The sequence below is a fragment of the Triticum aestivum genome, chromosome 1A, assembly GCF_018294505.1.
Source record: "Triticum aestivum cultivar Chinese Spring chromosome 1A, IWGSC CS RefSeq v2.1, whole genome shotgun sequence".
In the NCBI taxonomy this organism is placed as follows: Eukaryota; Viridiplantae; Streptophyta; class Magnoliopsida; order Poales; family Poaceae; genus Triticum; species Triticum aestivum.
Window position 1 is genome coordinate 3,561,788 of NC_057794.1, and position 9,978 is coordinate 3,571,765.

The 9,978-nt window shown below is 46.1% G+C and overlaps 1 protein-coding gene across 1 annotated transcript; it reads right to left on the reverse strand.

The window, feature by feature from the left end:
* Positions 1-1,264: 1,264 nt before the first annotated feature.
* LOC123184217 (protein SAWADEE HOMEODOMAIN HOMOLOG 2) lies at positions 1,265-6,459 on the reverse strand. Its single transcript, XM_044596375.1, has 8 exons — positions 6,346-6,459; positions 6,035-6,231; positions 5,792-5,951; positions 5,572-5,635; positions 5,326-5,377; positions 3,693-3,836; positions 2,376-2,495; positions 1,265-1,775 (listed from the first exon to the last, which is right to left on the reverse strand). The coding sequence occupies exons 2-8, from the start codon at positions 6,197-6,199 to the stop codon at positions 1,455-1,457; spliced, it is 1,026 nt and encodes a 341-aa protein (XP_044452310.1). The 5' UTR covers positions 6,200-6,231; positions 6,346-6,459; the 3' UTR covers positions 1,265-1,454.
* Between the last annotated feature and the right edge of the window lie 3,519 nt (positions 6,460-9,978).

Genomic DNA, 9,978 nt, shown 5'->3' on the forward strand with positions numbered 1-9,978 from the left:
AAGAAGAGGCAGTCGCGTGGCGGCAGAGCCACGATCAAAGATGGTGGTCGTGGCCGCAGGCGCCGAGGCAGCGGAAACCATGGGCAGAAGCTAGGACAAACCCAGAAATAGGGCAGGCTAGCACCGCTCCCGAAAACAGTGAAGACTAGAACATATGTTAGTATTTCGGCAATAAGGGCCACTGGGCCTGCGAGTGTTGCAAGAAGCAACGTTACGGGGCGGTCTCATACATACTGAGGAAGATGAGGGACTAGGTGTGGTGATGGCCTGCGTTGAGTCAGTCAAGGAGGACTCGACGTCTCTTTGTACTAGCTGCTAGGTCGCGAACTTGAGCTCAGTCGAAACCACGAGCACGGTCCGACCACCTATGCACACGGGTGGCCACGTTTTCCTCAATGCAGAGAAGGTGATGATCATGCCCACACATAATGGCGAAAACCGATGCGAGGTGTACTTCCTCGACAAGGGCGCGACAAACCACATGACCAGATCGGCCGATGCGTTTGGCAAGCTTGCCCGATTGATCTCCGGCAAGCTTCAGTTCACGGATGGATCGCTTGTCGAGATCCACAGCCGCGGGACTGTCATCTTCGCCATCGATAGGGTAGAAAACCAGGCACATGGATGCGTTCTTCATCTTGGTCCTACAGATAAGCGTTGTGGGGCTCAACCAGCTAGATGAGAATTGGTATGATATCACCAATCACTGTGATGTGCTCACCGTGCGCCATCAGCTCAACCGCCTCCTCATCAAAGTAACACATGCATCGAATAACCTATACACACTTTCATTTCACCCAGGTCATCCAGTGTGCCTCATCACTGGGTCATTTCACCAGCATGTAAGCGAGTTCTGTGAGTCGAGCCGAGTCAATAGGTTGTTGTGGTGTATACTATGGCACCAAGTCACCATGTTTGTAGCGAGCGATTCACCATATTGGGATTGACGATTTACCGAAAGGGGTCACATCATGATCGACTTAACTGCACGTAGTCCACGAGTAGTCTCAACAGCCTAGCCCCAATGACCGTGACTTGCCATTCCCGATGCCATGTATTGGTCATAAGGTAGATGCAACATACCACTTTATGTAAGTGTTTAATTATTGTACCGTAAATGTTCTGGAAAAAAATATGTACCATAAATGAAGATGTGTGACCACAATGTGCAAGAAATTGCATGTGTGCGTTCTTTGTTTTAGAAATTGTGCCTGTCTAGACCTTAACGGACAGTTGGAATACACCACGACCACAAAACGACATGTTCTCCCATGACATAGTTATATAGATATAGATACCAAAGTGAACAGAATTTTGGAAGTACACCACAACTCCAATCAAGTCAACATCAGCACACTATAGTTACCGGGCAACCATCCTTCCTCGTTGGAGGTTCAAAGACGAACATTTTTGTACTAAAAGTTCACAAAGAAATGCACAGGGAAGCGAAACAACTACGCTCCGACGTTCATCTTCTCACCATGTGCTTTGCTTTTAGCTCCACCTTTTGAAGCAGCCTCGATATCCCCCATCTGCTCATCTGCTACTGAATCACTGTGGGTGCTGTCAGGCGTGATAAGTAAGGGAGCAGCCAGCTTGTCGGATGGCCCTCCTTGATTTGGTGGGCTGGGAACCATGGTGACCTCATCAGGGTTCATATCCATCCTCTTGTGCCACTTTTGAGCTTTCTGCTCAGCTAGGCTATCATCAATTACAATATCAATCTTAACATCGGTAGATGGTCGACGACATACTTTCCTCAGTGGAACAATCTCCTGTCACGTGAAAATAAATGAAAAATCAAGGGACAACTTCTCCAAAAATATATTTATTCATGCTAAACATCATAGAAACAAGCTAAACTCATCACTCTGCGCTTTCCCTTTTATTTGACTACATTGTAAGATAATTAGCAGAGAAAAAAAAATCGTAGTATTTTGCACTGTTATTCTTCCCATCTATCTTCCTTGAACATTCAGATTTATATTGTATGGTTGCCAAAGAAATTGCAGATTGGAGATGAAATCGCAAGGAAATTCCAAAGTAAGTTTGATTTCCTTCAAAGACTAGGATGGGTTTTGATGGGTCGACTAAGGAGCATGGCGAGCTATACTTATCTATTGATGTCCACACATGTTATGAAGAAGAAAACCATACCCAACTACATATAAAACATATGGATGGAGCTCTGATTTGGCAGCTCGCTAGTAGTTGTCATTAAGTTCTTTCTCGAATCCAAGATAAAGTCCAAAATATAACTCTATGTGCAGGCAAACAACCCTGGCCCCAATGATCGTAACCAAAGTACGGTGTGTAACACCGTAACCAAAGTAAATGCATGCACACACAACAGCGTTAGAAAGAAGATGAGTTACCTCAGAGTGATCGTGATCATAACGAACAAGAAAACTGCAGCGGCAACCCCTTATATCATGTGTGTGCCTTTCAACTTGAAGAATATGAGCATCAAAATAGAGGGCCTGCTCTTTTCCTTCCTGTTATACAGCACAGAAATGTTCATTCCTGTTAGAAATCATCTCGAAAGTAATGCTAACACCACATTACAAGACAACTAAATCGCTTGAAAAATAGTTTGGCCCTTTTTTTCAACTTTCCTTCACAATTTTCTTTTACGGGACTTTAGTTCACAATGTTACTTACTCAGGCTCTCTATAATACTCCAATTTGAGTATGATATTGTCTTGAACTGGAAGTAAATTCATGCAAAATTAATCTCTACACTCTAATTTATCAGCCCACCGGTTTGTGCGCAACTACCAACATTAGTATTTATTAGGCAGCCTTATTTGATGAAAGTTGCAATATCCAATTTATAAATTAAAAAAGGAAAAAAGCAGCTTTACTGTGCTCACTTTAATAATAAAGTAATAGTAATATTCATAGAATAAATTCACACCCAATTTTAGATTAAAATTAATTCTAATGCTCAAAAGTATGATATTATTAATAAAATGTGGTGATTTTACAGCCATTTGGTCATTCACACGACTATTAAATGGTCAAAACATTGCTGCCAGTTGGACCAAGTGGCATCACAGTAAAATTCTATTGTGAAATATGATTACCAAGGTATGGATAGTCCCAGGAAACATATGTTTACTTAATTAAACGTCCTATTTACTGCAACTATCATGCTGTATATAGCATATACCACGCATGCAGCAGTAGAACATGCAATTCATAAGGATTAAAAAAGGGTATTAAGAATTATTGGCAAGCACAATTCTTAAGCACTACTTTTAAAGTCTAAACAAACACGGAATAGAGCCTTTGAATTGAAGAACCTTGAGTGTCAACAGAGTTGAAATATCTAATCAATTACATCTCTTCAAAAAGGACCACATAAATGCTTTGGCATGTGCACCACAGTTCCGAAGGCTCAGCACTTTTCGTAGGTGAGATCCGACCGACATATCCAACACTCTTTCACAGGCCAACAAGTAACAGAAAGAAAATAACGGTTGCATAGTAAGTTAATGAACATAATTTTTAAGCGCATAAAAAAAGCAAAATTTTAACAGCTTCCGGGGATTAGATAAATATTCTGTGGCTAAAATAAACCGGCTTAGTAATCCAGAAGGATAAATTAAAGCTTCATGAAGACATGAATTATCAGTTGTGCCATGCAAACTTTCTAAGTCAGGTTAAGGGAAGTTGTTTAAGATGACTACCTGATAACAAAGAATAAGATCCCCAGGAAGCACATCAACACATTCTCTGGCTACACATGGAAGAGAACGCAACCTCACAGATTTACAAACATTAATCCATTCTTCCTCCTCAGCCCCAAATCCAGATAACCAAACTTGCACTTCCTGAAACAGAAAAAATAAATTAGTGTAAGCACAGTTGGCATAATGCACAGGTAGTCAACCCGCTGTGGAGAGTGATTAAACACTATAGCACACGAGCATTATATAATTCTCAGAAAATGATCGAGCCTAGTTTTCACCCTCAACTCCGAAAAGAAGCGCAAATCACCCTAAACTGCTGGTTTTGACAGTAATCTTTGCCATGTTGGCAGCAAGATCAACAAATCTGCTTCTCTTTATTTCTCTATGCACATCTCTTGTCAATCCATACTCAAGTCGAATCACAAGGCCACAGCCACTCGCACAACAAGAATCACTTGTTCACTTAGGACCCGACGGGTTTGTGCCCGTCAAACATGTTTGCCTTCCATGGTTGCTACATACACTAAAGACTACACCTACAAGGATGCAAAGTGATTGCTAAAACAATAGTACTATTCCTGCTGTAATTCTCCAATAATATGTGGAAGAAATAAACACTATATATAATTATGGGAAATCATCAAACTGACATGAAAACTGCCATTGTAGTTTGGTTTGCTTCAGTTCCTAGAGCTCAAGTGTAAATAGTACTGTGGCTCACGGTTTAAACCCGCTTCTCATGATAATTAAATGGACTGACCTAAATTATTTGTTTGAAACATTCAACTTATATATTTTCTTGTTGTACATGCCGAAACAGAGAGATGGTGAAAAGTAACCTTTTTACCATCTTGTAACATACTCCCTCCGTCCGGTGAAGAGTGTACATCTAGCTTCAAAATTTGTCTACAAAAGAGTGTACTTCTATCTTCCCAATGCACTTTAAAGTAGGGAAAAACACTTCTTTCTCATCACACGGTAATCAAGACCAATAGCAATCTACACATGGTCTTCTTAATTTCTACATACACTTAGCTTATTGGGGGTTGGATAATTAAAGATGAGAGAGATGGTGGCTTGCATCTTTCCAATGCATTTTTTACTTAACTACATAATTTATCCTAAAATTTCGAGATGTACACTCTTCACTGGACGGAGGGAGCAGACAAGTTCCCATATAAGCCTAAAGTAGCATATATAGAAGGTACTTCAGGTTGTGTTAACTGATCAGTACTTTAGTACCATCTTGTATAAGTGTAGAGAAGGATGGGGTGATACTTGCCCAACACACATGACTTCTATAACACAAAGTTACTCCCTCTGTCCCATAATATAAGATGTTATTACAACCAAATTATGAGTACATTGACTGTAATAACATGTTATATTATAGGACAGAGGGAGTATATAAGACAGGTGTGTTGAGAATATTTGGACCCCAATACTGTCCCTGCTGTAAGTGTTAGGCCAATCTATCACACAGTGCCATCCATCTATAAATAGACGGGAATCATCTCTAGCTTTAGCAAAATGCTTGAATAAAGAATGACAGAAATGAATTCAGTAACATAAATCATATCTAATAATAAGTTCCCTGTTTCAAGAATTTAGAGCTAGGAAATGAATTTACCTGCTCCCCCGTCTCAGAAAACCTGCAGGACTGAATGGCAGCAACATCGTACCTGTGACAACAAAGATTGGTCAAGCATGTAAAACTGTAAGGTTCATGCAAGTGACCCGCCCACCGCATACCGACACACCTAACAGACCCACCCACACTCATGATAAAAATTAGATGACATGCACAAAAAGGGACCAAATGTGACATCGATTGGCATAAAAGAAGAAATAAAGCAAGAAATATGAATCTGCATACCATGCACCATTTCTTGGTGACTTTGCTTCAAGCTGGACTAGGCCACCATCCGAAGAGGTATTCCCTGATTGGCAACGACAATATCAATAATCCATAATCGACATGATACATGGTATGTGTTCGGTCGGTTACAAAAAGTTAAAAATCTTCGATACAAGAAACAATAAAATTGTGCCATGTAGCCTGCAATTCTGAATAAAAGGGAATGAACAGCGCAGACCTGACTGTGATTCGGAGTTTGAAGGGGAAGATGACTGAACCCAGTAGGAAGCTGGGTGCTGTGCCTCAGCCCCCGTGGGCAGCATCTTCTTCCCTCGTGCCGGCGGCCGCTTACCCCTCCTCTTCTGCTTGTACCTCCGGTTCTGGAACCAGGTGTGCACCTACGCCGACGCCGACGCAGATCGGAATTAGAAAAGAAAATAGGGCGGACCTGCTTGTACTGTATCTATCTTGGGCAACGTACCTGATTGTATTGGACGGGGACCTTGTCGTCGCCGGAGCGGTCCGGGGAGGCGTTGAAGTCGTCGGTGAGTCCCTGGATGACCGGACGCTTGGGCATGGCTTTGAGGTTACGGAGGACCTCCTCCATCTTGGCAACCTCCGCCAGGGTGAACCGGATTCTCCCCATCGTCCTAACTTCTCCGCCCCTCGCTGCCGCGCCTGCGTATCCCCCGCCGGTGAGGTGAGATTAGCACAGCACAGCAGATTCGATAAGCATTACAAGACTGGAGATGGAGAAGAGATTCGAGCGGAGGGAGGGAGACGGAACCTTACCAGATCTGTGTGTGTGCCTCTGGAATCGATCCCGTTCGATACTAGCTACTCCTGTGTCTGTGACAGTATGCCTCTCGAATCGATCTGTCGGCCTTTGCTTCCTTTTGGTGCTCCTCACACGCAATCGTCACCAACGTGGACGGTAAGCCCACCTTTTGGATGTACTATACTGCTGTATTTGCGCATGTTTCAACCAGTCTCTCGTTTGCTACAACCCATCACCCTTTGGATGTTTCATTCAGGACAAATATTGCCAAAGACAAAGACAAGAAACACTGCTGTGACCACAATACTCGGACGCTCTCCCGGCACTGAAGTGGTAATGGCAGTTTGGCACCATGTACCTTGATCGCCCTTCCACTTTTTCTTCCCTTGGAACGGCGACCGCAAGATCGAGGATGGTCACCATTTGCGGCACGGAGACAGGATCATGGCCAGCGTCACGATAGTGCTCGTGGATTGCATTATTGTCCGCGTAGGCCACCGCACCAGCCATCTGTTGCTCAGAGGAATTGGAGAGTACCAGGATCTAGTTCCTGGTTCAAAGCATTGGCCGTCTGTGATGGGGATAAGAGCATCTCCAGCCGTTGACCCCCCAGGAGGCATAAAAATCGCCGCCCGGCGGCGAGCCGGCGGTATAATCGGCTCTGGGGCGGTTGGGCACCCAGTCGTCCCCACGCCCTCCCCCCAGAGGCGCCGATATCGGCCCATTTTTGGCGCAAATGAGCCCGCTTTTCGACCCACTTTCGGGGAAAAATGGCCCGATATCGGCGCGAATCGGCCCATATTCGGCGTGGTTCAGCGTGAATTCTCAACATAAGTAATTTTTTATCACATAGTTTATCACAGAAAATCTATAGAAATCAAATAGTTCAACAACAAATAGTTCAGTACAAATTATATAGTTCAACAAATTAAAACTTATATTCCATCACACGTCGAGCTAGGCGTCGCCCTTGAGCCTCCATAGGTGCTCCACCAGATCCTGCTACAGTTGTTGATGCATCTGTGGGTCTCGCATCTCCTGACACATATTTAGGTAGGCAGTCCAGGTTGCCGGTAGCTGGTGATCAACTTGAGCAAGAGGACCCTGCATATAGTATGGTTCAGTGTCAAACACTGGCTCTTCCTGCTCGCTCTCAATGATCATATTTTGCAAGACGACACAACAAGTCATGATCTCCCACATTTGATCTTTCTACCAAGTCTGAGCAGGGTACCGAACAACAGCAAATCAAGATTGGAGCACACCAAATGCCCGCTCGACATCCTTCCTGCAAGCCTCCTGAACCTTGGCAAAGTGAGACTTCTTGCCTCCTGACAGAGCGTTTGAGATAGTCTTCACAAATGTAGACCATCTCGGATAGATGCCATCAGCGTTTGTGTGCTACTCCTATGTTTTGGTGCTCCTCACACGCAATCGTGACCAACGTGGACGCTAGGCCCACCTTTTGGATGTACTACGGGTGTAGTTGCGCATGTTTTAGGTCAAATATTGCCAAAGACAAACACAAGAAACACTTCCGTGACCACAAGACTCGGACGCTCTCCCACTCTAGTTGGATCCAACCCGGCCGCTGACGTGGTGATGGCAGTTTGGCATGTCGTCCCGGCAGCCTGTACCTCGATCGCCCTTCGACTTTTTCTTCCCTTGGAATGGCAATTGCAAGATCGAGGATGGTCACCATTTGCGGCACGGAGAGAGGATCATGGCCGGCGTCGGGCCATTGCCGGGCAACCTCCAGGAGACGTTGTGTGGGCCATCCTAGGAAGGGATCCCTCACGCAGCCAAGGGTCAAGCCGCCAGTCGTTCTCGCAGCCTTCATGCCGACCGTGGAGCCGCGGCAGTTTTAGCGTCGCCTACGAGTCAAAATAGTGAAGTTGCCAATAGTGCAGTGTAACACCCCCAGTGTCATGCTACAGTAATCTCCTGTTAATGGTGCCATGTCATCATGTTACTGTTGCTAATCTTCACTTGATCCAAATCACAATTCTAATTCAAATCCAATCTAAAGTCCAAAAAAAATCATATTTGTCAGACATGAAATCTAAAATGTTCATCATGTGGCAATTATTCTTTTGATAATATTGGCAGTGAACTAACTTTTTTCCAAAATGTCTAAGTGTCCTAAACTAGTTAAAACAGTGGCTAAACATTTAAATTAAATGCTTTTTAAGTAAAAAAAATGCTAAGCTAATGTATTATAATGTTAAGCTTAGTGTGGCAGTAGCCTAAGTTATACTCTTATGCTAAGTGTAAGTTTTATAAATTATAAAACTGTTTTGCTTTTTGAAAATAAAAGAAAGCAGAGAAGTTTTAAAAGAAAGCCATAAACAAAAAAAATGTGTGAAAAGGCCCACTGCCCCTGGGCCTAGACCATCCCCCGGCCCAGTCGGCCAGCCCATCCCGGCCGGCCCACCTCTCCCCGCTTAACCCCACCCACACCTCCTCGAACCCTAGCCCGATCCACCACCACACCACCACTTCCCCCACGATCCCTCGCTCCTCTCCCCCACCCCACGACCTGATCTGGATCGGGGGCGCTCGCCCCCCCGACCCTGGTGACCGCGTCTCCCCGCGCGTCGACCCCGCCACCGAATCGCCGAGCGCCGCCCCTCCCGGCCTCCTCCCCGCAGCCCCGTCTCCTCTCCCTCGTGGCCCGAAGCCTGCTCAACACCGTCGACGTCGCCGCCACCTCATGCCATCACCGGACCCCGCCGGACACCTCCTCAACCCCGCCGACGCTGCCCCTCGTCGCCGCCCGGGGCCACCTCGTCGGACCACCGCACTGCCGCCCCGTTCCAGTCACCTCGCCGACGCCGCCTAGCGCTGCCTTGTCGTCGTCCTCCTCGCGGCCCCATCCTCCTCCCCATTCTTGGATCTGGAAGGGCCTCCCTGCCCCGACCTCGCCGACGGACGCCGCTCGCCGGAGCCGCTCCGCGTCGCCCCGCCTCCTCATCTCTCCCTCATCGGCTCCGTCGAGCCTCGCCGACCCTCTACTCTACAACGACCGTGAGAGCCCCCCCTCCATCTCCCCTCTCCCTCCGTCGTCCCAAGCGCCACCATGCCGGCGCACGCGCCTGCATCGGCCGCGTTCGTCGCGCACCGCACCCGCGCCAGCCGCGCCCGCACCCCGCGCTTGGCCACCCGTGGCGCGCCCCTCGTGCCGCTTTCCGCCTTCCCCTGAATCGCCCCGGCCGCGTCTCCCCTCTGGCCGCAGCCGCGCCTCGCCGGCGCGCCTGTTCGGGCGACGCTGCGCCCGTCGGGCGTCCACGCCCGATAACCGCACGCCCGCACACCCGGTTGGCCCTTTGGGCCACTTACACGTGGGGCCCAGCCCCTAAAAAAATTGTGAAAAAAAAAGTAATTAATTAATTAATTAATTAGTAATTAATCAATTTGAGTAATCCTATTAATTAACCTAACCTAATTAGTCTGATTAGTTAGCTAATTAACTGTTAATTAATTAAGCAGTCAATGACAATTGGGCCCCACTATCTAGTTTGACTCAGTCAACCTGCTGACCCTGCTGTTGTCATGATGACGTCATGCTGATGCAATAACCCTATTTTAGATTTAATAATAATTTCAGAATATTGTTAAAACTTTAATAATTAATAGAAATTAAACCG

Coding starts and splice junctions, on each gene's coding strand:
- LOC123184217 (XM_044596375.1), bottom strand. CDS start 6,199: ATGGGGAGAATCCGGTTCACCCTGGCGGAGGTTGCCAAGATGGAGGAG. Junction 5,378..5,571: donor TCACCAAGAAATGGTGCATG/GTATGCAGATTC, acceptor TTGTTGTCACAG/GTACGATGTTGCTGCCATTC. Junction 2,496..3,692: donor ATCTTATTCTTTGTTATCAG/GTAGTCATCTTA, acceptor GCTGTATAACAG/GAAGGAAAAGAGCAGGCCCT.